At 42.5% G+C, this 26,826-nt stretch overlaps 1 protein-coding gene across 1 annotated transcript in view; it reads right to left on the minus strand.

Annotated features, from left to right (window-relative positions):
• LOC145402866 (uncharacterized) overlaps positions 1–26,826 on the minus strand; it is a 318,663-nt gene that overhangs the window by 286,571 nt on the left and 5,266 nt on the right. The window contains exon 2 of the mRNA XM_080274774.1: positions 6,579–6,687. Within this exon, the coding sequence (XP_080130900.1) occupies positions 6,579–6,687 (109 nt within the window). The remainder of the gene's footprint in view (positions 1–6,578; positions 6,688–26,826) is intronic.

Genomic DNA, 26,826 nt, shown 5'->3' on the forward strand with positions numbered 1-26,826 from the left:
ACGATAATGTATTTTTAACTTTGATCCTGCAAGCACCAGAAGTTTTAATTAAACTTAGGAAGGATCTGCATGGGTGAAGGGCTCAATAAAGACCATGTTAATCTCTCCACTCAAAAGCCGAATAATACCAGTTGGAGACAGCAGAGGTGAAAAACTAACATCTCCGTAATCAAAAAGTTAAAAGGCAGCTGAAACAGAGACTCATACATCCGATACATTAAATCACCTTCCACTTTTATAAATGGCTATATCCAGCATATTTTCAAGACAACACAAAAGCCACACTGACTACAAACTAACCATCCAATCTCCCAGACTATCAAACAATTCCAGCAACCCTCACCGATCTCTTTAACTTCCACTAACTTTAACTAGCACTAACCTTAAGTACTACGGAGGCCAGAGTAACCAATGTGTGAAATGGAACAATCTGTTTCAATTAAGGCTACAACTTACCCATAAAACTAATCTGTGGCCAAATAAAACTAAACTGTGTCTTTCACTAAAGCCAATTTAACGTCCACGTTGTTTGTAACAGTCGCTTCCGATCAATTCGGTTTGGTTTCATGAGATTACCATTATATATAATAATATATATATATATATATATATATATATATATATATATATATATATATATATATATATATATATATATATATATATATATATATATATATATATATATATGTCTGTATCTGTCAATCGATCTATCTAAATTTTTAAACATTTTACAATATTAATGGAGTAAGCAGTCCTGGTTCTAAGACTATTTTTCCCAAGTGCATAATTTCACAGATATGTATCGGCCCTGGGAGGTACTAGCACAAAATAATGGGTTACAGACTTGGCAAGAAACCACGCACTTCTCACACTCGGGGTGGCACCTCGGCCAATAGTACTCTCTAGCAAAGTCCAAGGTGAGGGTAGCACACTAACGTAAGTCTCTTAACACACTGCAGATGTCCATTTCCAGGCTTATAGCAGGTTGACGCTGGTACAGGACAAACTGACACGATCTCTAACTGTTGCCTGATTGTGCGCGGACACATTCTCGTATTGTCGTCAATTAAGAAAGCTCCCTAACACCTTTTCCTCAGCTATTTATTTTTGGATATGGGAAGTTAATATCCTACTGTACGCCTTTTATGCCGAGTATGGCGATGTTGAAAGGCCTTATGTAACACAACGACGGACAGTAAGATGCCATGAACAAAATAAATCACTTAGAAAAAGATGTTAAAGAGCTACCTCAACCAACGAGAAGACGGGCCTATGGGAGAGGGTGCAGTTTGGGGAGCGGCCACCTGGTACACAAGACTGACTCACGCCAACACAGAAATGTCCTCCGTTACGCAAAATTAAAACTGTACCACCAAATTAATTATCACGATCAGGAATATAATAGGTCAGTATATACCCCCAAAAAAGTAAGTATTGGTAGTAGTCAAATCCTTCTTTCTGTATTTATTTTTTATGAATGGCAGACACCTGTAATTTCATGTAAGTTTTTTTTTAATGTTTTTTCTTTCTCTCCTCGTCTGTAAAAAAAATATTCACGGGTGCGATATAAATAGAACAAAACATCATATACGATACTGTAGCTTAGTTGAAAAAAAATTTCACATATTGGCCTCAAAAGAAGGAAATCTATAACAACACAGAAGGTAACATCAAGCCAGATTCTCTCTCTCTCTCTATATATACAAAGGACTCAGTAATGAACCACAGTCGTTTCTAAAGCATGGTTACAAAAAAAAAAAAAATGAAAGCTGCACATGAATTTAAAAAAAAATTAATTACCAAACCGCACAAAATCTTCATCCTTTTCTTAAATGAATGAAACGCACGTATGGAAAATGATGAAGAAATATGAAAAAATGAACACAAGGGAGAGAAATGTAAAAAAAAAAAATGAGAATAAAACGCGATAATGATGATGATGATGATGATGGAGATGGTGATGATGTGATGATGATGATGATAATAATAATAATAATAATGATAATGGTGATGAAAATGAGCCAAAAAATGCGATTAGGATCGAAGTAACACATGAGGAGGAGGAGGAGGAGGAGGAGGAGGAGGAGGAGGAGGAGGAGGAGAGAGAGAGAGAGAGAGAGAGAGAGAGAGAGAGAGAGACAGACAGACAGACAGACAGACAGACAGAGTGTGTGTGTGTGTGTGTGTGTGTGTGTGTGTGTGTGTGTGTACAAGCGCGCATTAGCTTAACCACACAGCTACTACGTGTGATACTGTGAGAGTTGGCAGTATAAAGTTAGTATATATGGATCTTGGATTTGGCACAGTTAACATATGCGTCACCCCAAAAGGTCTTCCCCTTCCTGAATAAGATGTGCGGTGATGACAAGTGTAAAACAAAATCGAAGCATTAATTTTCACTGTGCAATTATAATATGATGAATGGCATGGGTGTTTTCACTTTCTCAATAAATCAACAGAAACATAAATAAATATATGAATAAATACGAACAAAATACAGTAATAACACTAATACTGCCACACATCCGTTAAACGTGAAAAATTTTACTTTCATGAAGACAGGGATAAACTGTACTATTTGGGGGCAACTTTTCGCTGGCTTAGCTGTGAATGCTGTTTGTCGCTGAACTGGCAACGCTATCCTGATATATATTTTTTTTTAACAGATTTTTTTTATGCGTGTGGGTTGTTGGTTTTGGCTACCTGCGAGAAACTACGATCTTGTAACCTTTTCTTGTTTGAAGCTCTGAACATTATACTGTACAGGATGATGTGAAGTAAGGAAATGGTGAAACATAACGGGTTCTAACCATTATCTGACGAAATAATAATGATCAAAGGGGTTTCACTGTTGCATTTTCCACGAATTAGTTACCGATTTATTCTACACTGAGATGGCGTTCTAAATATCAACAAGCACTTTATGATACTTAAAGAAAATACTAGTACTCCTATACGCGCATCATTCAAAACAACCTGGGGTGGTGAGGGTGTTTTATCTAATCTATTTACTCAAAGTGTTAATACGAAACTGCATATATTTTTCCCCGAGTTATCAATATTCTGCAGAATGACTAAAATTGTAAACCAAATAGATACTTAGGTGCATATTATCTCATTCCCAGCGTCCCTGTTATACCCCTTTCACTTTAACTTGGCCCAGATTTTCGTCCCTTTGCAGCTTACCTCAAACTGCTCAGTGGTAGAAAAGAGATATTACAATTCAACATTTCCATAGCACTTCTTTGAGACTTGCACTATATTTGAGTGCTAACCTACTGTCACATTTCAGGATTCAAGACGGAGACATGGTATTTTTAGGCCAGGTTAGAGTAGAAAGAGTATGTTTAACGCTTTGGAGCAGAATAAAATCGTTCGTTGTGAGCTGGAACAAAATACAAAGATCTTTACTATCAACCGAAATGTCAGTCGTGATAGTCCCCTACGTGTGTGTGTGTGTGTGTGTGTGTGTGTGTGTGTGTGTGTGTGTGTTTGCGTGCCTGTGTGTGCTACCACCAAAAAGATTCTGATCAACTTGGGCCAGATTTTCCATATTAAGGATGAGAGGCAACGACGCAGTTTCGCCACACAACTAGTCCAGCCCTTGTGGTGGTGGGCGGACAGGTGTGTGAGGAAGTCCTACGCACCTGGATATGCGTCACCTTTACACTCCACTACAGGATTTGAGTGAGTTTTCCTGGTATAATTTCTCTCTCTCTCTCTCTCTCTCTCTCTCTCTCTCTCTCTCTCTCTCTCTCTCTCTCTTATCCTATCCTTTTACTGCCCTTTATTTTCTCAGTAATCCTCCGTCTCTTTACGTTCACCCTCCTCTTTTTCTCCTGCCTTTATCTTCTTATAATGGTACCTTTTTCCCTGTTCGCTTTTTTTCTCCCTCGCCTTCACGTTCTTGTTATATCCTTTATTGGATACACCCAATATTAAGGGCTATATTGATACTGGCTTGGGATGTTTCGTTACACCTCTTCCTATGCGATTTATTATGCAGGTTACACCATACGCATCCTCCTGAATGTCATTTAGGATATATCTTTTTACCCTGGACATTACCTGCATCTGTAACTTATATGAGAACAGTGAGGTTGAAGAAGGAGGAGGAGGAGGAGGAGGAGGAGGAGGAGAAGGAGGAGGAGAAGGATACAAAGGGAAGAAAAGAGGAGGAGGTGAAGAAAAGAGAACCTTATTGATTATACGGTACTTACAAGTTTCAGTTAACCCTAACAGTACCTATCGTTTGATCATATATTAGTCTTACCTTTAAAAAAAATTAAAATAAAAAACGTACTTTCCTCTGTCGACAAGAAGCCAAGAGAAGAAAAGGAGGAAGACGAGAAGGAAGACTGGGATTTTCTGCGTATCAACAGCAAGAGGAGTCATTATCCGTGTGCATTTATATATTCAATTCTTCCTGTACTAGACAATTATATTCACCTTAAGGTTGGTCTTTGCAATCTGAGATATCCCTCCTCTCTCTCTCTCTCTCTCTCTCTCTCTCTCTCTCTCTCTCTCTCGCAGCTGCAGGACTTAAGGTAACCAAAAGCAACCACTCTTATAGAAATTTTAACCTCAAGAAAGTTTATAAATACTGATCCTGGCCCCTTATCCGTTTCTCCTCTCAAAAATTCAAATTTAAATACGTGAAGATAAGAAAAAACTATACTAGAAATCTGTATTTGCTTAAGAGGACAAATGAAAAGAAAATCCGAAGCAAGCCAGTAAATATAACAAATACAAACAACAATAAAATAGATGTCGGTAGGAAACAATCGAAACAAGCACAAATATGGAAGAACTGAAAGAACTAGCACACAAAACAATTAAAAAGAACAAATAAACAAGCAACCCCCTTCCCCTCGCTGCAACAGGCCTCCCCTAAAGTGTACTAAATCGTCCATTAGTAGCAATAATAATAATAATAATAAAACACATCACCAATCAAGGGTCGACTACATTACTAAAATATGAAATCATAAAAAGAAAAAGAAAAACAAATTCAGTGACAAAAATCCAGTCATTAAAGTGGGAATGGAACTGAGCTCGACGAAAAAGTGTATAATTAATCATGACGTTAATAAACAAGACAAAAGACGCCTCCTCTAGCAGCACTCACTCCAGCAGTATCAACCACCCCAACACATCTCAAAAGCTGTCCTTTGTCTTTGGACACATCCCACAGACACACCCCAGATGCACACCACACGCACGCCAAACACACCCCAGAAACACCCCAGATGCACACCACACGCACGCCAAACACACCCCAGATGCACACCACACGCACGCCAAACACACCCCAGAAACACCCCAGACGCACACCAAACACATCAACTACACGCCCCTACCCATGAACACACCCTATAAGGCCTGGTGGACCACTGTGGGTGCAGCAGAAACCAATGTGTGTGTGTGTGTGTGTGTGTGTGTGTGTGTGTGTGTGTGTGTGTGTGTGTGTGTGTGTGTGTGTGTGTGTGTGTGGCGATCATAAAATTCTATGGCTACCACTTGCCAGACTTCATCCTTCAAAAAGGTACAGTGACTCAGTGAAACATTTAGGAACGGATACTGGATTTGGCCGCCTCTCATGGAGCAGCAAAAAGCTCAAAACCATTAAACAAAGTAATTAAGGAATGCCAGTCACTAAATAAAGATCAGAATCAAAACAAACAGGACAAAACAAGGAAGGAGGGAGGTACGTGGAGGCATGTGAAGGCGGAAGGAGACGTGATAATTTCTGTGTTCCACTTAATCTTATCTTCCACTATCGTTTCACAGTTACACCTATGGCTTTATGGTGATAAGATTAGTGTTATCAATGTGTGTGTGTGTGTGTGTGTGTGTGTGTGTGTGTGTGTGTGTGTGTGTGTGTGTGTGTGTGTGTGTGTGTGTGTGTGTGAAGGTGGTGGTGGATGAGGTGTGGTGGAAGAAATGATGGGGATAGAGGTGGGTGTGGTGGGTGGATGGGCGTAGGTGCAAGGCATGTGGTGGAGCAAGTGGGTGGAGGTATGGTTTATGGTAGGTCGGTGAGTGAAAAAAGCTTCAGTCGTAGTGTAGAACTTAAAAAAAAAAAAAAATGATGTAGATATGGGAAACTGATGAAATTCACTATAGAAGCTTGAGTGCTGAGTCGGTGGAGGGGTAAGGTATAGTGATGTAGTGGTGGAGTAGGTGGGTGATGGTGTTGGAGTAGTTGGGTCATGATGGTGGAGATGAGGCAGTGATGGCGGTGAAGGTGAAGGTGTGTGGAGTGGCGAGGGAGAGCAGGTGGGGGTAGTAGGCATGTGGGCGACTGGGATGAAGTTTACATAAGAGGCGCATGATTATCCACAAAGATCCGCGAGATGGTAAATATGGGAAGTGGAAGATGGAGACGAAAAGTGGATTATCTATGAGAGGATGGCTGAAGCTTGCAATATGAAGGGATAAATAAAGTTCCGATACATAATGAAAAACCACACAGATTTTCACAGACACACAGAAGGCTGATGATAAAAAAGAAAAGAAAGTTCAGGTACAAAACTATGGATGAAAACGTGAAAAAAAAACTAGGTAACACTCACATGGTAGGATGTCCTTGTATCTATTCTTGCGTCTGTTAACATCCTTCTCGCCCTCTGTGCAACTGTACTCGGGTCGTGTCTTGAGGCTCTCCGTCAGCAGTTTCAGTTCCTGGGGGAGGAGGAGACAAAAGGTTACAGCCCTGGAATACTGGGGTAAGTTTCTAATCCAGCCCAACACCCCAAACATTCCTGGAAGTGAGGGGTCAGAGAACTGCGCCATGAACCTCCTGCCGACGCAAAAATATCAAAGAAGAAAGAAATGCACAGTATGTTCTTCATTCACATTAACCTGGCTAAGATTATCCTCCTCTGGCAGCTTACTTCCCGCAGCTCGATGGTAGAGGAAGACAATAGGATGGTTTTAAGTCCGTTCTACAGCACTTCACGGCTGCCATTATATTCTATGGTTAATCTCCCGTTATAACTCATCACTGAAGATAGATGATGGTAATTTTAGGCCAGATTAATGTTATGAGTACATACCGTAATTTCTTGTCGGCAGAGCAAGCATACGCCTGAATACATAAATTATGGGGAAAAACTATTCTAGTAACAGCAAAGAATTCCGGGAACGACATTAAGTATGCTGCTGGCGATCCCGGTATAAAAACATCTTTACTGGAAGGACAACACAGCTTGGTTGCTCGCCTCCTACAACACATTCTTAAATAAATGCTTCGGAAACAGTGGAGAGGAGGCCTATCTTAATGGACCCGGGTTCGAATCCGGGCTGGAGCAAGGAACAATTTAATGATCTAAATTTAATTAAAACGGACTTCAATGATCCACCAGAGGACCCCCCGACATGTAAAAATATCCCCGATAATACCAATACACCAGTCCTATATGAGACGGCCCTAGCATGTATTCAATATGGACGGTAGGTGTTACCGCCGAAATAGTGACATGTGGAAGTGTACAGGGCCTTGAGAAAGGACTGTGAAACCACTGCCCAGACTCGGACACACACACACACACACACACACACACACACACACACACACACACACACACACACACACACACACACACACACACACACACACACACACACACACACACACACACACACACACACACACACACACACACACACACACACACACACACACACACACACACACACACAGATCCAACGACAGTAACAGACAAGCAAAAATATCAAATTTTAGTCCCTTCCCCCAAACACGGCCAATGGGTGAGGCTTACAGCCTACCCTTTCAGTCGGATGACGTATTTATTGCTACTTTCAGACGCTTTTAGGCAGCTCAGGAAGAATCTCTCGTCCTAAAGGGGCTAACAGTGTGGCTGTCCAGCCTCTTCACTACCGGACGTTTGCAGTGAGCTAAATAAACCCGTCTGATATCAGCATGAATACAACAGAAAAAACATATCAGACTAAAGGGGTGAGGAGATAGAGGGTAAACTGCTGTCATAAAGGAGAGGGAAATATGTATAAGGTGTGGGGAGCTGTGAGACTAAGAACAGGTGTAGAGAGGTATATGAAGCCAAATTACAGGTGTGAAGAAATCCGCAGGTACTCAGGAAAGGGCGAGGGATGTCCCCTTACACCTACACCCTGATATGGGCGGCTGGGTGTGGCTGGGTGTGGCTCAGTATGGCTCGCTACACTACTGACACACTATAGGTATTTTGGGGACGTGGTGGTTGGGTGGATTTGTGTGAGCATGGTTGGGGGAAGGAGTGTTTTTGGTAAGGTGGTGGTGTTTCTCTCTCTCTCTCTCTCTCTCTCATAAACACACACACACACACACACACACACACACACACACACACACACACACACACACACACACACACACACACACACACACCACAAAGTCTGACATAAATCAACGGCAGGGTACACAACTACATAACAGTCTCCATCATCCGTCTTTTCCCCTGCTTATGATCTCCAGTCTTTTCAGCTCTTCAACAAGACGATGTATCTTTTACAATTAATTCCTGCTTACTCCTATCTACTGAATTTAACTGAAGAGAATTTTTTACCCGCAGTCACATACAGCCTTCGATAACCTCCTTTTACTGTGCTTTCCCCCAACTGAATAAAATCGTCTAGTTGTAGCATGGATTAAATATGAAAATAAAACATGACAGTGAGTGGGTTAACCCCCTGAATCCGGCGACTCATCCTGTTGCTGTATTCTTGCTTCATCCAGACGATTTTATTCAGCAAGAGAGCGTCCCTGTCGGTAAAGCGGGAAATGAGAGCTGTATCTTACATTCCTAGTAGCAATAAATAAATAAATAAATAAAAATGAGGTTAAATATAATAGGCTAGATACTATAAAAAAAAAAAAAATAAAGAATATGTGTCGTTGGAGTGAAAGGGTTAAGTGCACCGGAAACAGGTTCATGCATCGGAAAATGAACGGGCTGTGATTTTGTCTTTGTTTTGTTCGGCCGTCTGTGAAAAGGACAATGTTCGGGGGATGCCGGCCTTTGGTTTCTTTCTGGATAAACACACACACACACACACACACACACACACACACACACACACACACACACACACACACACACACACAACAAAACACAACACAACACAACACATCCAAGCTCCCCCCAAACTCTATCCAAACACTGCACACTGATGTACGCCCAATCAAACCAAACACCTTGCAATCACGGCACACAATCAGGCAGTCAAGCAGCCCTCCCCCTCATAGTGTGAAGTCGGTGGTTGTGGCGTGATGGCGGGGCAATATGGCGGCGGCGAAGCGGAAGACTGAGTTTAGGCGAAGCTAGCGACCAATGTGGGTCAGTAGGGGAAACGGTGTGAAGAGAGGGAGGGAGGGAGGAAAAAAAGGAAGGGGAGGGAGGGAGGGAGGAAATATAAGGAGGGGATGGAGGGAGGAAAAATAAGGAGGGGAGGGAGGGAGGAAAATAAGGAGGGGAGGGAGGGAGAAAAAATAAGGAGGGGAGGGAGGGAGGAAAATAAGAAGGTAGGGAGAGATGGTGGAACGAAGGGAAAAGGAAGAAAACGGAGACAAAAGATAAAGTATGGAAGAGGAAACGAAAGAGAGGAGTGGATCGAAGAGGAGATGGAGGAAGTAAAATAAGGAGATAGGAAAACAAGGAAAGGATGGAAAGGAGAGAGAAAAGAATGAATGGAGGGAAATGAGAAAGAAGAGAAGGAAAAGGGAAAGGATAAGAAGGGTAGGGAAAAGAAGAGAATAAATGAAGGAAGGAAGGAAAGCAGGTGGAAAGAGGTATATCAAGATGAGTATGCAAGGGTAAAGAAAAGAGGGGAGGCAAGATGGGAGAAAATAAGTAAGGGGGGAAAGAGAGAAGATGGAGGAGGGGAGGAGGAAAAATTAAGGCAGAACTGGGGGTAAAAGACGACTTATAACTTAAACAGAGGGAAAGAATAGGGGGACGGAACGTGGGAAAAGGGAAGAGGAAGGGGGGAGGGAAGAGGAAGGGGGGAGGGAAGAGGAAGGAGGAGGGAAGAGGAAAGGGGAAGAAAGGAGAGGGGAAAGAAAGCAGGCGCGAAGGTTGAGACAGGGGGTGAAGGAGGAGGGAAGGAAGGAGTGGCAGCATGAAAGTTAACTCTTCCATACCATGACGTACTTTGGGTTAGTCTTCCTCTCTAGACGATTTTCTTCAGCTTGGGAGAGGCTTTTCGCTTTCAAGGGGCTAGATACCAACCTTCATTAACCCCTTCACTACAAAAGGTCTCCAATCAGCTAAGTAAAATCGTCTGGAGATACCTAGAATAAATTATAAAGTACGCCATCGTTGTGAAGTGGTTAAGAAGAGTGATGAATGGAGGGAAGGAAAGGTGGGGGATAGAATGAAGGAGAAAGAAGGAAGGAGTGAGAAGACGAGGGAAGGAGAGGTGGAGGTGGAATGAAGGAGAGAATGGATGGTGGAGTAAAGAGGAGATTGAAGGAGTGAAGAGAAGGAAGGAGTGAAGAGAGTAGGGTACAAAGTAAAATGGAATATAAAGGAAAGTAAACAGCAACAGACCTTATGATCCTTTGGAGGCTGTTTGATACAAAGTAGACTATGACCACGAGATCTAATTGTACATGCTGAAGAATGATGATAAGAAGGAATGGTGGAAGAATGTATTGAAGAAAGATGAGAAGGATGGGGTGAGGAAAGGATGGAAGGAGGGATGGAGTGGATAGGAGGGAGTGAGAAGGACGGAGTGAGGGGAGAAGGGAAGGAATAGCGGAAGAACGGAGTGAAGAAAGGAGAGAAAGATGGAGTACGCAAAAGCAGGACGGAAGGGTAGGAGGGTGGAATGAAGGAGAGAAGGGAGTACGGAGTGAGAGGAGGATGTGAGGAAAGGAAGGCTGGAAGGCTGGGGGGATGGAATAAAGGAGAGAACGAATAAGAGGAAAGAAAACGAAGGAAAGAGGGTAGGGGAATGGAATAAAGTAAGGAAAGGAAGGAAGGAGTAAGGGAAGGACGAAGGCAAAAAGTTTATCAAGACAGGTAGGACAGAAGGAAGGAATGAAGGCTATGAGAGGCGAAGAAAGAAAGAAAAAAAAGGCAAAAGGGTGGAAAGGAAGCAATAAAAGGAAGACGGAAGGAGAGAGAGAGAGAGAGAGAAACTGCTGGGTGACGAATGGTTAAAGGAGTAACTGCAGTCAACGTGATGCATTTCAGTGTCGAAGTGCCAAAGTGATATGACTGATGTGTGTGTGTGTGTGTGTGTGTGTGTGTGTGTGTGTGTGTGTGTGTGTGTGTGTGTGTGTGTGTGTGTGTGTGATACTATAGTTGGTCTGCTTTCATCTGAGGGAACCAGGCCACTCCAACTCATAAACTACGTCGTGGTACCGTAAAATTCGATGTGCCTTAGAAATTTAAGGTAGGAATGAGTCTCCTTGGTTGCTAGTCGAACTTATCCTTCAGTCTGACTACACCTGGTCAACAAACACGCTAAAATAAAGGGGGGTAGGGGAGGGGGGGTTAAGAGTCTCTGTAAAAAGAAAGAAAAAACGAAAAAAAACGCTACACCACCACCCGCTTTCAATGTGTGACACGGATTGGCTTTTTCATAACTAGATTCAGGGGAAAAACACATCCAGCCCCGTGAAGGGATATATGGGAAAAAACTGGTCTCTCTGTCTGTCTGTCTCTCTCTCTAAGAAAGAAATATCTAAAACTTTCAGCTGACAGAGAGAGAGAGAGAGAAACTACAAAACTACAAACATCACACAATTTCACAAAAAGAATCCCTCAAAAATCGACACCAAAACACTGATGTCTAAGTTACGTAAGAAGGAAATATACAGATAAAGAAAACATACAGGAGTTACACTAGCATGACGTCACTGTTTATTTATACACCTACACCACCACACCACCACCGCCGCCACAACCACCACCACCACCGCCGCAGCCTCTCTCTTGCACCTCCTCCCCTCATCATTCTCTTTATTTACAGTGTTCTTCTTCTTTCCTGTCCTCTTGCATCCTTCGTCTCCTTTGCTTTTATTAGTTTATTATTATCCTCATTATTTACGCTACTCCTCTTTACTGTCTTCTCACACCTTTCCTCTTCTTTACTTTCCTCGTCCTCTTACTCCCTTTATTTATCATCTTTATTTGTACTGCTCGTCTTACTGTCATCTTTATCTTTAATCTTCTTTATCATTTATCGTCCTCTTTATTTCCACTACTCGCCTTTACTGTCTCCTTATATTCTTCATCTTCTTTCTTAACTTCCTTGTCCTTTACTACAGACGTGAGAGAGAGAGAGAGAGAGAGAGAGAGAGAGAGAGAGAGAGAGAGAGAGAGAGAGAGAAAGAGAAAGAGAGAGAGAGAGAGAGAGAGAGAGAGAGAGAGAGAGAGAGAGAGAGAGGTATAATTCTGGACGCCACATAATTTTCAACTCTCAAATGGAAAAAAAATGACAGTGAGATGCCGCGAGAAAGACAGGGAAGAGACAGGAGGGAGGGAGGAAAGAGGGAAGCGACAGAGGGAGGTAAATGTGTGTGTGTGTGTGTGTGTGTGTGTGTGTGTGTGTGTGTGAGAGAGAGAGAGAGAGAGAGAGAGAGAGAGAGAGAGATGGAATGACATGTGGAATGAGGAAGGACGAAGTGGACAGGTCAGGAGTGGAATGTGGAGGGGTGGAGGAAGAGTGGAGAGACGGAGGGAGGGAGAGACAGGTGGGAAGGAAGAAGGGATAGAAAGGTGGATGGAGAGAGAGAGAGAGAGAGAGAGAGAGAGAGAGAGAGAGAGAGAGAGACACACACACACACAGGAGAAAGAAATATAGGTGGAGAGACGGAGGAAGACAAAAAGAGGTGGAGAAATAGAGGGAGAATCAGAGAGGTGGAGGAATGACGGAAGAGTTAGACACATGGAGGGATGGAGGAAGAATCACAGGTGAAGGGAGAACCAGACAGGTGGAGGAAGAATCAGACAGGTGGAGGAAGAATCAGACAGGTGGAGGGAGAATCAGACAGGTGGAGGGAGAATCAGACAGGTGGAGGAAGAATCAGACAGGTGGAGGGACGGAGGGAGGGAGGGAGGGGTCCGCCGGAAGCTGAGGATACGTGGAGGGCGGAGGACCCCAGTCAAGGTCACCTGCCCCAATCCCCCTCCCTCCCCCTTCCTCTTCCCCCTCCCCTCACACGCCTGGCGCCCCTCCAGCTCCCCCGCCAGGTTAGTATATCCTCCCTTCTCCCTACTCCATCCCTTCCCTCCCTCACTCTCCCCTTCCCAGTATTCCTACCCAATCCCTTTTCTCCTTCCCATTATTCCTCCCCAATCCCTTTTCCCCTTCCCTTCACATCCCCTCACTCTCCCCCATTTTTCAATCTCCCTCCCACAAGCCTTTCTCCCCTCTTCCCCAGTCTCTCTTCTGGACACCTTCCCTTACCCCTTCTCTCCCTCTTCCCTTCTTCCATCCTCCTCTCATCTCTTCATCAGTCTTCCCTCTTCCCCATCCGCCCCTTCTACCCTCTACCATATCCCTCGTCTCCCCTTCTTTCAACTCTCCTCCCTCACTTTTTTCTCCTTACCCTCCCCTCCACTCCTCTCTCCCTCATCTTCCCCTCCTCCTTTCATTACTGCCCTCCTCCTCGACTCACAGAATCAAAAACCATTACCAAAGTTTTCTAAGTAACAACCAGTCTCCAAGTATCATTATGTTGCTGCTGCTGCTGCTGCTCGCTCTCTCTCTCTCTCTCTCTCTCTCTAACACTCACTGTCTTCCTTCTCTTCCATACATTTATCCTCCTCAGTCCTCCCTCTTCCATCTAAATAATTCAACAAAAACAATACAAAAGCATCAACAAACAGCAATAATAAAATAATGATAACGAAAGAAAGACAAATATATTTAAAAAAAAAAATGTCCTCCAATCTCAACACACATCCCTAATCTCTACCAATACTGCTAATTTAACCAATACTGCTAATTTAACGTAGAGACATTAAAATCTACCTAACGCTAAATTCTGATGTCTGTGTTGTGAATCGAGCGGTATTATGAAAATTTAGTGCATAACACAGCGACAAAGTGAAAGTTTTAATATTTATCCTGGCAATTATTTCTCTAACGCTAAAGTTTATCTGCGTTTGAATCTAGCGATATTCCGGAGATTTGGTTCATATTTTGGCACAAAGTGGAGGTGTTGGCATCATTCTTTGGCGATTATTTCTCTAACGCTGGATTTTGATATTTGAGTATATATCTAGCTATATTTTGGAGATTTAATTCATATTTTAGCAACAAAGTGGAGATTTTAGCATCCTTTCTGGCGATTTCTGGAGTTAATGCGTATTTTAGCAACAGTCTAGCGCCTTCTATTTTAACAGTTCTAAACCCCTACTCATTAATATTCTCCCCACCACCACTATGATGCCTCAAGGTGGAGGGTATTTAACGCCAAGGGCACCGGAAAGCCCTGATAGACGCTTCAATCTCCGTGTTATCACCCGCCATTCTATTATCCAGTCAAATTTAAGGTTAAAATAATAAGCCGCTTCCTGCTCTTCCTCTTACGCTGCTTTTGTTTTCACATGTACGAGAATTACAGAAAAAAAAAATTAAACCTGTCCCTACTACACAAACTGAACAAAGAGCGAAAATCATGATGCATAATTTTGCTTCGAGATGCCTAGACACACTACACTTGACACCTTTGACGCGATATATATATTTCGTTTTTGCTATCTTCAAACAAGCTTAGTAACCTTGGGATGGGTTTTTCTAACTGGAGGTGTTAGCTATGGCCTTCAATAACCCCTTTCCCTACTACTACACCTGTTCTAAATTTAATATAGTCATCTGGTAGAAGCAAGAATACAATTTATAATAGGCTACATCAAAGGATGAGGAGGTTAAAAAGACTGGTGATGAAGGTCGTAGGCAGTGGGAAAGACAGACTGGGTATGAATGTTCCAGAGTTGAGCACTTTGTGTATCCCATGACTGCTGTGATGAACGCTGGGAAACAAGAGTAGAAAACTGAGATGTGGAATATAAGTGGATAAGGTTAAATGTTACAGCTTAGAAGGCAACTGATGAATAGACTATGAAGAAGACGGTGACAGAACATAACCCTGAGGAACTCCACAACTGATAACTCTGAGGAAATCTAACAGTCTGCAACAAAACTTACAGAACGCCGCTAGATGAAGGTACAGAAAGTGCGACAGTAACCACAGGAGGGCAGTATGTAAACTGAACGATTTGTGCCACACTTTCTCAATAATGTCTAATGCAGCACCTGAGGTGTCAATGAAATGCCGAACAGAGGATGATCATGAATCTGAATGGAAATCGAGATGACTGACAGTAAACATTCCTGATGGAATCAATACCGTAAACCAGCAAAAAGATAATGACAATGAAAGTGCTATACTTTAAAAGCTCTCTCTTATGAATTCTCATACAGTAGAACTGCAATAAACTAATGCAACTGGGCAATAATCGGTGCGTTACGAGTAGTCACCCTTCATCCGGACAGGATGAATGTAAACTTCCACCAAGAAGAAAATATGCAGGTTGACAAGGCGAAAGAGTCTGTCAAAGGCAGACTGTCAGCAGGGAAGCACAGTTTCTTGAGATCAACAGGAGGGACCCCATCAGTATCGTGAATCTTATTAGTATTAAGACTAGCAGGGATAAAAATACATATCTGGAAGAAACATTAATGACAGGAATGAGAAATTCAGATGGAGGAGGAAACAGGAACAGCACCGAAATCGTCCAAACAGATTTGGAGGCAAATATCTGAAAAAAAAATAAATAAATAAAATAAAAAGTTTAACTTTACCAATGGAATTTTGGAAAGAGCTATAGGGACACGCGAGTGGAAAAGTACGAAATAAGTAATTATATATTTTTTTTTTACTATTCTTATTTTTAGCAAGGTTCCCTCTCGCTACGATGACGGTATTTTCATTTCCTTCTTGCTACTCCCACACGATTTTGCTGAACTTGGGAAACGCTCTCTTATACACTAGAGTACTTCTTTACACAGGTTTTATTTAATTCTATCAGTTATGCATGCCTGGGTTATTAATTTTTCCAGTTTGCCACAGTTTCCGCAGCTCTTGCTTAACATAACCTATCACCACTACAGCAATAATACTTTTCACCTTGACATTCCAACTTTATGATACAGCTCACCAATCCAGTGTTATTAGTTATGCTAGGCTACACCCCGTCCTCCCGGCATAGCATTATCATCTGTGTTATATTCCGCCCTCCAAGTGTTACGGTGTTCTCTGCAATGTTACCTGGTGTGTTCGCCTGTACTCTGCTCTCTCAGTGTTATGGTACGTTCTGTGCTCTCCCAGTTTTATCGTAATGCTCTCTCTCTCTCTCTCTCTCTCTCTCTCTCTCTCTCTCTATATATATATATATATATATATATATATATATATATATATATATATATATATATATATATATATATATATATATATAAAGCCTCATCCATCATTATGTCCTCTGCATGATTGCGGCAATAAGCAATCACACACTATCCCTTTCACACCTAGAAGGACCTGAATCTGGGTTAGCATAGCCATGATCACTATTTTAAAAGTACCGGTAAAAGGGTGATGGAGAGGGACGCCTTCGCGCAGTGGAACTGATATACTCAACCGGACGGCGGAGCTGCCTGGTTATAAAAATGTCTCAAATCCTTCCACAACTCGCATTTCAGATGAACCTGGGACCACAACAATGACAACAAGAGCTGACTACCATATATACATCCCTAGCCTATATTACGGAACATTAAATAATAATAAATAAGTAAAAACTCCGATCATTTTAGATTTGAAACACAACGCGTAACCTCTCTGCCACCTCTGACCCGTGCATTCTACCATTAGACCACTGGGTGCTTAATTACAGATGTATCTCGTACTGCATTATTTCACAAGCTATGATATATGATATTCCGGTCTCCAAATTTATGTTGCGTGCGACAAGCGTATTACGATACAGCCTATCCTAGACTGTTAACGTTGTCTTGTGATATGTTACAGACGCCTGGTGGGGCCTGTAACGGTTGTTGAGGTTTATTACTAACAAACTGACAGTCACAGACGAGTAAGGTTGGTCAACCTCGTTTTAAATGTCGGACCTTAACCTTGCCCCGGACTCCTATGCTTTTGACTGGATAAAAAAAGAGCTTGATGACAGACGGATGGCTATGTTGCAAAATGTATTATAATTCCAGCGTGACTATGTGTTAGGTGATGTGGTGCGTGGTGTTGGTTCCGGTACAGCAGGTGGAGTGGATTGGTGGTCAGTCAGTCACGCCACGCAGATCGCACACCAATACATACCTCGATTACTGTCACGCCCTTTCATACACTACAACAATGACCGGTGCTGGTACGTAGTTCGAAAACTAAAATTTTGCAAATGTGGTGTAAACATACGCAAATTCTTCACGTGAAAATAACGCAAACTGGCAAATTCTGCATAGTACAGCAGGCAGCCGTGTGTGAAAATCAAATGACACGAAAATTAAGTGACGAAATGAATGACGTGACAATATGTATACTGTATAATCTTACATCAACGGGTGAGTATTAGGCTGTGTGTGTGCTGTATATGATAGTGAGCTGCTGGAACTAACAATATGACACAGCGTTTGCAGCAAGTTCGAGCGCCTAATCTACACAGCCTGGCTAGGGATTTGCTTTGTTGTAACCTCCGTACCTACAATAAACATGAGAAACTGGATTAGTCTACGCTGATGATAAAACTTCAACAATTTACAATGCTGAAAAACATATTCCCATTCCGGTAAGCCTAATCCTACTCTTATCGATAAACAATGTAGTCTATTCCGGTACCAAACAAGTCACAACAACTTCTTCAGCCACCGGTAGCTGGTGGAAGTTGAAGGCTTTGGAAAATGCTTATCAACTGCGCAAAGGTCTTTCAGGCACACAATTTTTGCAGTGTCCCACCCCAAAAACCCAAAGACGACAAAAGGGGGTGGGGGAAGGCACCTATAGCAAGTAAAGTAATGTACCGTACCGGTAAAGTACTGTTATCATACGGGGTTAGTTTCAGTCAAAAACACAAGTCGTCAGCTTCCGTTTAATAACAACACAACCTAACTCCTTGTCAGCAACAATCAAATAACCGAACCTAAACCATACCACTGTCTACCTCAACTCTCTTCTGGATCAAAGTCTGTTCCTTGTATCAATCCTACCCTCTTCCTAGATCCCATATTATTTTACCCTTGAGAACCAGTATCTTTTTGTGGACACGCCGGCGAAAATATCTGAACGTGACCACAGTGCACTGTAATTAATAACGATACATGGTCGTACAAGTAAATGCCAATACCAAACAAGTTCCCCACCATCCATCATTCCCCGTCGCACTTATCCATACGTTTAAGCCTTACCTCCTACTCATTGCTGTTTTGCTGTTCTTTTAGCAATACACACACACACACACACACACACACACACACACACACACACACACACACACACACACACACACACACACACACACACACACACACACGAGTATACCGCAGTACAGTGTCACATTCTCTCATCTGTCGTGTATCGTATGATAGTTTACATAAAACTATAAATATATCTGGCTTTAATAAAAGTAAAAATACCTGGCTTACATAAAACTAAAAATACCTGGCTTACATAAAACTAAAAATACCTGGCTTACATAAAACTAAAAATACCTGGCTTACATAAAACTAAATCAACCTGGCATACATAAAACTAAATATCTCTTCCAAATCAGTTCTCCTATACTTCTCTGCGGTTTAACCTCTACCACCTTGCTTGTTATGGATCAAAGACTGAGTCGCACCTCATATACACTGCATTCCAATTTGCTGTCTCATGTAATTATCGTCATCCTAACCCATTTCACACACACACACACACACACACACACACACACACACACACACACACACACACACACACACACACACACACACACGATGGCGCTAATTCACGTACCGGTACCGTATAGCTTTTGTCACGGTAGCCTACCTCAGTTTAAAAATACGAAAAGTGCCAACTACAAAACAGGAATGTGTGCATTTTACAGTATATCATACTATATACAGTTAACATCATAATCACCATCATCATTATTATCGCCACATCATCATCATCATCCTCATAATCATCGTCCTGACACACTTTCCCACTACAAACACACATAATATTCTGAATCACCATCATCATCATCATCATCATCATCGTCCTGACCCTCTTTCCCACTTCAAACACACAAAAAATCGTGAATCATCATCTTACCACATCATCATCACCAACCCGATCCCTTTCCTACTCCAAACATCTACAAAATCCTCGACCCTCACCATCATCATCACCATCATCATCATCCCGACGCTCTTTCCCGCCTCCAGGGCTTCCTTCCAACCCTCGCCTCCTGGTCAAGCCACTTTGTATAATATTCCCGCAAAACAAATTTCCTGGAGCAAGAGAAGTGCACCAACGAGTCATGAATGCGAACGGTATCGGTGCTATATAAACACAGCACCGCGCGCATGCACGCACGCACGCACGCACACACACACACACACACACACACACACACACACACACACACACACACACACACACACACACACACACACACACACACACACACACACACACACACACACACACACACACACACACACACACACAAAGTTTTTTCCTGTTCCTCGCTTTCCCCCCACAAACTGCTTATCGCGTCAACTTCCCACAAGCAAAACTTTTCCCGGTTCAAATAAAGTGTAGAAGGGTCTATGCTCTCCCTCCATCACTCCTGCCTACCCCTTCCTTTACTCCGTCATTCTCACTCCCTCACACCCTTTACTCCTTCACACCCTCACTCTCTCACGCCTTCACTTTCCCACTCCCTCAGTCCTTCACACACTGACTTGCTCCCTCCGCTCCCTCCTTTTCTTAATCCTTAGCTTCTTCACACCTTCACTCCACTCTCTTGCTCCTTCACTCCCTCAGTCCACTCCTTCAAACCCTCATTCCATCGCTCCTTCACTTCCTACCACAAATTTCGGTGATCTGTGGTCGACTTCTGCATTTTCTTCCAGGTGAGTCAAGGGCGGAGTAGGTCAGGTTATTCTGCTTAGGTTACTTTGGTTAGATCAGGTTGTAAGGTCAGTGTGTTAGGGTTAGGTTAGTCTGTTGGGGTTGAGTTGTATTAGGTTAGGTTAGGTTAGGTTTTAGGTTAGGTTAGGTTAGTTTAGGTTTAGGTTAGGTTAGGTTTACGTTCGGTTAGGTTAGGTTAGGTTACTCTGTTCAGGTTAGGTTAGGCCAGGCAATTAAACTTACTGATAAATATAGTAAGCTCGACCATCCTAGGAAGATCAAACTTAGTGCTTGGCGCCAAAACAACCTACAGCATGGAGACATCTCTTCAACCCACCCACGACCTCATTCCGTATACTGTATTCATTAACGCCTTCAGTTCGATTACGTACGGTTGCTTTAGGTTGTTTCTTACCATCTCCAGACGATTTTCCGCAGCTTTGGGGGGAGATTTCGAACTGGGAGAGTCAGATATAACCTTCATTAAAGTCTCCCTTGTTTAAGAAAATCGTCTGTAGGTGGCAGGGATGAAATTAAAACATACATATTCGGATCAACCCAAACTGACTGACTACACTCTTTTACTTCAACTTGGCCTAAAATTACCCTCTCTCTGCCTTGAATGCCGAGCGATAACAAGAATGCATCATTTAGAACGCCGGGCTAGTCATAAAGAAGTGCTACGGAAAGGCTAGTCACAAAGCAGTGCTATGGAAAGGCTAGTCACAAAGAAGTGCTACGGAAAGGCTAGTCATAAAGAAGTGCTACGGAAAGGCTAGTCACAAAGAAGTGCTACGGAAAGGCTAGTTACAAATAAGTTCTACGGAAAGGCTAGTCACAAAAAAGTGCTACGGAAAGGCTAGTCACAAAGAAGTGCTACGGAAAGGATGTGCAGCCAAAGCATTGCCCGTTCCCAGCCACTGACCTACGTGATATAAGGTGAATTAGGACGAAAATCAGGGCCAAGATGAGGTGAAAGAAATATATCAACTTTCTTACAGTTTACTTCAGAACAGAGAAATCTGTCGCTGCAAAAAAATATTGAAAACTGTATCGGTTATTTTGGCGAAGACAAGAGAGAGAGAGAGAGAGAGAGAGGTGTGGCCTTGAGACTCAAAGTTGCCTCTCTCTCTCTCTCTCTCTCTCTCTCTCTCTCTCTCTCAACCTTGTCCTTTTAGTCTTTCTTATATTCATCCCAGCCGACCATGACTCCCAGATTTCTAACCTTTACCGCGCATGACCACTTTTTTTTTTTTTACTCACCTTTTATGACTCTCTCTCTCTCTCTCTAAAAATCATCCTGTGATTTTCAAGCAGGAATGGTAGACAAAAGGAAATCAGACCACCATTTTAGATAAGAAAACCACTCAAGAAAATCCTGGAAAAAGAGAACTACTTATCTACAATATCCTGGAAAGAGAAAACTACTTCCCTACAAAATACTGGAAAAAGAAAACTACTTCCCTACAAAATCCTGGAAAAGAAAACTACTTCCCTACAAAATCCTGGAAAAGTAAACTACTTCCCTACAAAATCCTGGAAAAGAAAACTACTTCCCTACAAAATCCTGGAAAAAGAAAACTACTTCCCTACAAAATCCTGGAAAAGAAAACTACTTCCCTACAAAATCCTGGAAAAAGAAAACTACTTCTCTACAAAATCCTGGAAAAAAAAAAAAAAAAAGTAGAGGCATATTTGTTTTCGGCCTATTACCTGCCAAATACCAACCAGTTCAACTGGAATATTCACACACACACACACACACACACACACACACACACACACACACACATTAAAACTGTCACCAAAAAACTAATATTATTTTCAGCATAATCAAATTCTTCTTCAGGCAACACCGAAACGCAAATATTGTGATGGAATTGTTAAATATATTTTGCATTACCGGTACAGAATTATTTTAACTTGGCGAAAACAAAGACGTGCCACGCAAAAATAATATATATAAGCCACATTTTCCAGGCCAGGCAGAAAGGAAAATCTTATTCCCAGAAACTGTGAATTCCCAGGCTGGATAACGTAAAATAAAAGAAACATTTACCGAAGCGACGAAAATCGAATATAGACACTCCAGAAAAACGCCTCACTTCCCCCTCCATTCCTCTCCTTCAACATCCAAACTTTCCCGCCAAAAAATTTCACTTTTCTCTTGTAAGGGCGATCACGCTCACCCACAGCTGTATTTATCTCCAACCAAACAACTTAACAGCATTACCGGTACCTGAACTAACACTAAGTTCCTAATCCTAACAGCCTAACCAAACCCAAATAGCCGAGTGCCTTGCCTAGGAGCCTAATCTGGTCTTGCCGAACAGCCTACGCCTAATAATAATAATCTACCCCAAACTGAACCTAAGCTAAATTCTCAAAGTACCTAACTCAAACACAATTTTAAGTTTACCTAACCTCAACAGACGCTAATGAAGATCCTACACGTTGTGGCACTGTGCCGTCTGGGTGGAGCAGATGCGGCATGCACCCGCGAGTCTAACCTCCTCATATTTCCCTGCACCTGTCCGTGGGAAGGACTCTGGTCTGACCCCGGCGAGGCTCTGTCTACCACAAGGGGGGACTGGATCCCTGCATGGTTTGTGCACCATACTGTACTGTACCTGCAGGATCCGACAGAAACAGTTGCTTACCTGTGGTCGATGGGTCTGCTCGGCCAAATTGCGGCAAAGCAGCAACAACAACAACAACTGTCTAACCCTAACAGATGATCCTAACAAAACCCAGACCCTCCTGAAACAGAAAAAGTGCCCAAGTCAACTGCAGTTCCTAAATGTGCTTCCCGCCACACCACCAAAGGGTCAAGCCAGTGCTATACCACCCTGCCGGATGGTTTGGGGGGGAAGGGGGACGGGGGAATCCGGGGGGTGGAGGTGGAGAAGGGCAAAGGGGGGGTAGCCGGAAGGGGGGAGGGGGATGCTGGGGTAACCGGTCTTGTGTTGCGCGATGCAAAACCACCACTTTGTGCCCATATAAGGGAGAGTCAAGTTTCACATTTATAATCTTTCTTGAGCCTCAGTTGCGTAAAGGACTGTTTTGTTTATCTAGCTTCACTTACAAAACTTCAGTCAGGCCAAAATGTACAACAACGTGAAAAACAGTAAGCTGCTGTGAAGACTCGTTTATTCTTCAAACTAATTAACCCTCTCAAGATCCTTTAACTCCTCACCTGAAACTCTGGCAATTGGCTGGATTTGAGCACTAGAGTTGTGTTGACCCCGAGAGGATTAATGGTGCCTGTAATAAACCTCCAGGTCCTATACTCATTCTCAGCTAAAAAAAAAAAAAATCTGGCGCTAGCTTGAATAAGGGTACAAGACTCAGAGTTGTGCTGCCCATGAGCGGGTTAAAATTTTTGATAAATACAAGCCCCAGCGTTTTCCAGTCAGTGGTATAAGGCTGGAACTGGGCTGGGCGGGCGGACGTACGATCATTTGGGCCTGGATTCACAAACATACGATCATATGCCTCTCATAACCATCACACAGTCAGCTGCCTCTCGTGATTAAAAAATGTTTGTCTGTAAGAATGACAACGACGATACAAAAGCTTCCCTTCTCTTGTTTCTGTATGATATTTCGAGGGAGGTCAGGGCAAGGAGAATGAACAAACCTTTCCACGTCTTGTTCTTCCTGCACAAGATAATCCAAGTTACGGAAGGAAACTGATCGTAAAGGATGAATTATACTCACACTTGGGAAAAATATCTGCAGGGTACCGTAATTTCAGTCCAACTCCAATGTACTTTCCCAATAAAAGCCCTTTAGGTTATAAGTGCAATTCTTCCATTGTGATAAAGGTACAAATGAACGCTGAGTTTGCGAATCCGATTGCAATGCTTGTTTGTGAATCCAATCCTTGATCTGGAGGTGTGGCGCACGGTACGAAAATTTCGGCTCCTCTCGACCCCCACCCCCAACCCCGGATGCACGATGGTTTGTTGACTTTTGTGGGTAATCCAGTCTGGCAGGCACTCATTGAACCCTCATGAATACAGCGAGTTACATCATACGTTCCTGGTGAGTTACATCACACGCTCCTGTTCCGGCCAGATGTAAACATTGAAAGCAGGTTAACAGCTCGTGAATTTCAACCTTAGGATGGGATCAACAGGTGGCAGCATCACTCCTGACTACCAAAGTTGCCACGTTAGCGTCTTTTCTGCTGTCAACTTTTATCTACCTACCATTTGTAATGTCTAACGGCATAAAATCTTTCGATAACCCAAAAAATTGTACAGTTTAGCGACGTTCTAACGACTTAAGTATTTTCGTAGCAATTTTCTGGATATTTTTTCTTTTACGCAACATCCAAAAGATTTTCGAGCAATTTTAACGACATTTGTGAAGCTGCACTTGGCAAGTATCATGACTACTCCAGCCATCACAACCTCCACGCTGCAAAGGCTATGTTCATAAACTTTCTCAAGCTGAAATTGTGTATAAGACTGTAAATTCTTTTCTTTTCATTCACAGAGCAACCAAACAATTCATTATCAAGTGAAAATGAATATAAAGTGAAAAACTACTCAAACAAAACCCTGGTATACATGCTGACAGCAAACTTCTGGCAAGAAATGTCCTGCAAATTAAGATCCTTGATGAATAACCACGACTTTGGGATGCTAGTTCGTCCTCCTGACCTCGCTAACCCAAGATGGTTACGACTACCATCAGAGGTCACCCTACAGCCACGATTCAGCCTTGAGAGGTCAACTTGCATTACAGAATTCCTAGACTGGCGCGATTAGCAGAAACCTAACCTAGCCTAACCTGCTTCAACTTACCCAAAGCAACAAAAATAAACGCTGAGGAATTCGGGAGCTGGATATACATTTTACAGCTTGGAGAAAGTACGAGGAACTATATTTAACAGCAGGCCTTATGGACAGGCTCCAGCATCACTGTCAACGCAAACTGGTCTCAACATAACAGACAGGAGGCTACAGCTCTAAGATGGTGATAATTGTCTATTGGTAGCCCTATAAGTGAAAAAGACATCGTAACATAGACATAAACAACTTCTAACCAAACAGGCTCATTCCAAACTCGACTATGGCTTCTCGAATTTCATGTAATTTTTTTTTTCCTTCCTCTGTTCATCTTCTGTATCACACACACACACACACACACACACACACACACACACACACACACACACACACACACACACACGTTACATGAGTGGTCAGATGAAAACAAAATCGACTACGGCAAACCAAAGCGGACGCATTATAAACATAATTAGAGCTCATCGAATATCATGCAACCGCGAATTAGATGAAAACAACTCGAGTATAGCAACCACGGGGACTCCATATCTATCTATCTATCTATTGTAATTTCGTCGGTGTAACACAGTAAAGAGTATTACATAAATCATCCGTTTAATCCACCACTGCCAGATGCATCATTCCCTCGTTAATCCGCGTTTATCTTAATCTCACTTACTTTGTACCTGATAAGATTATTCAAGTGGCTCTAAGTCTAATCCTAAGGGGCAAAAAACAGAAACAGATATAGGCGTCTCACTATTAATAGAGAGAGAGAGAGAGAGAGAGAGAGACAGACAGAGACAGAGAGAGAGAGAGAGAGTGTCCACTGTACTTTGATATTTAGTAGTGACAGTATTAGTAGTACAGTCAGAAATAATTGTGGCCTAGCAGTCTCCTTTTCACACTTGGGGCATCTCCGTCACTTTCCTCCCTGACGCGTCGTATAAAAGAATATCTATGGACAGGAAAGTAAGCCAAGCCTCTCTCAGGCCAGGAATAGTAGCCAGGAGAGGAAACTGAGAGGCAGGATAGCAAACTGAGAGAAAGGAGAGGAAACTGAGAGGCAGGATAGGAAACTGAGAGGGAGGAGAGGAAACTGAGAGGCAGGATAGGAAACTGAGAGGGAGGAGAGGAAACTGAGGAGGAGGAGAGGGAACTGAGAGAGAGGACAGGAAACTAAGACGGAGGAGAGGAAACTGAGAGGCAGGAGAGGTGAAATATTATACAACCGTCTGTCTCCAAGTGTACCTGTAAATATGGTGGACACTGACAAACGACCGTGTTCTCGCTGGCACCGAAGACGCAACATTTCTTTCTTAGTAATTATCGTTGCATCTGTATGACTATAAAACCTTCTAACCTTCTGTACCTTCGCCTGTTAGTGGCTAGAACGGATTTAGGGATCTGGAAGGTAAAGCAATCTCTCCAAAGCTTAAATTAATCGTCTACAGAGGGCAACGGTGGAATACAGATCAGCTTCCGTCATTGTGGTGAGGAGGTTGAGCCCAAACATACCTTTTCGCCAGGATTCATATCTTGGCACAAACCACGCAGATCTAGGTTCATGCCATAACATTGTCATACTCCCTGGCGTGATCATAATCCCAATAGAAGATCCTGTCGTAGACGTGTTAATCTTTTTGCCTCAGACCGTCACTTTTATCTCACTGTTGCTATCTTCTGATGATAATATTGAACTTGATATATTTTTCTTACTGAAAGGGTCAAGTATACCAATAGCCTTCTCTTTCCCAAGACGAACAAAAATCGAACGAATGCAGCAAAAATTTTACATGATGTCATCGCCGTGAATCGGTTAACATTAAAATTATATCCCTTTCACTCTAACTTGGTCTAAAATCTCCGTTTCTCC

Source organism: Coenobita brevimanus, chromosome 59 (assembly GCF_032717465.1).
Source record: "Coenobita brevimanus isolate Jiangsu-jjx chromosome 59, ASM3271746v2, whole genome shotgun sequence".
Taxonomy (NCBI): Eukaryota; Metazoa; Arthropoda; class Malacostraca; order Decapoda; family Coenobitidae; genus Coenobita; species Coenobita brevimanus.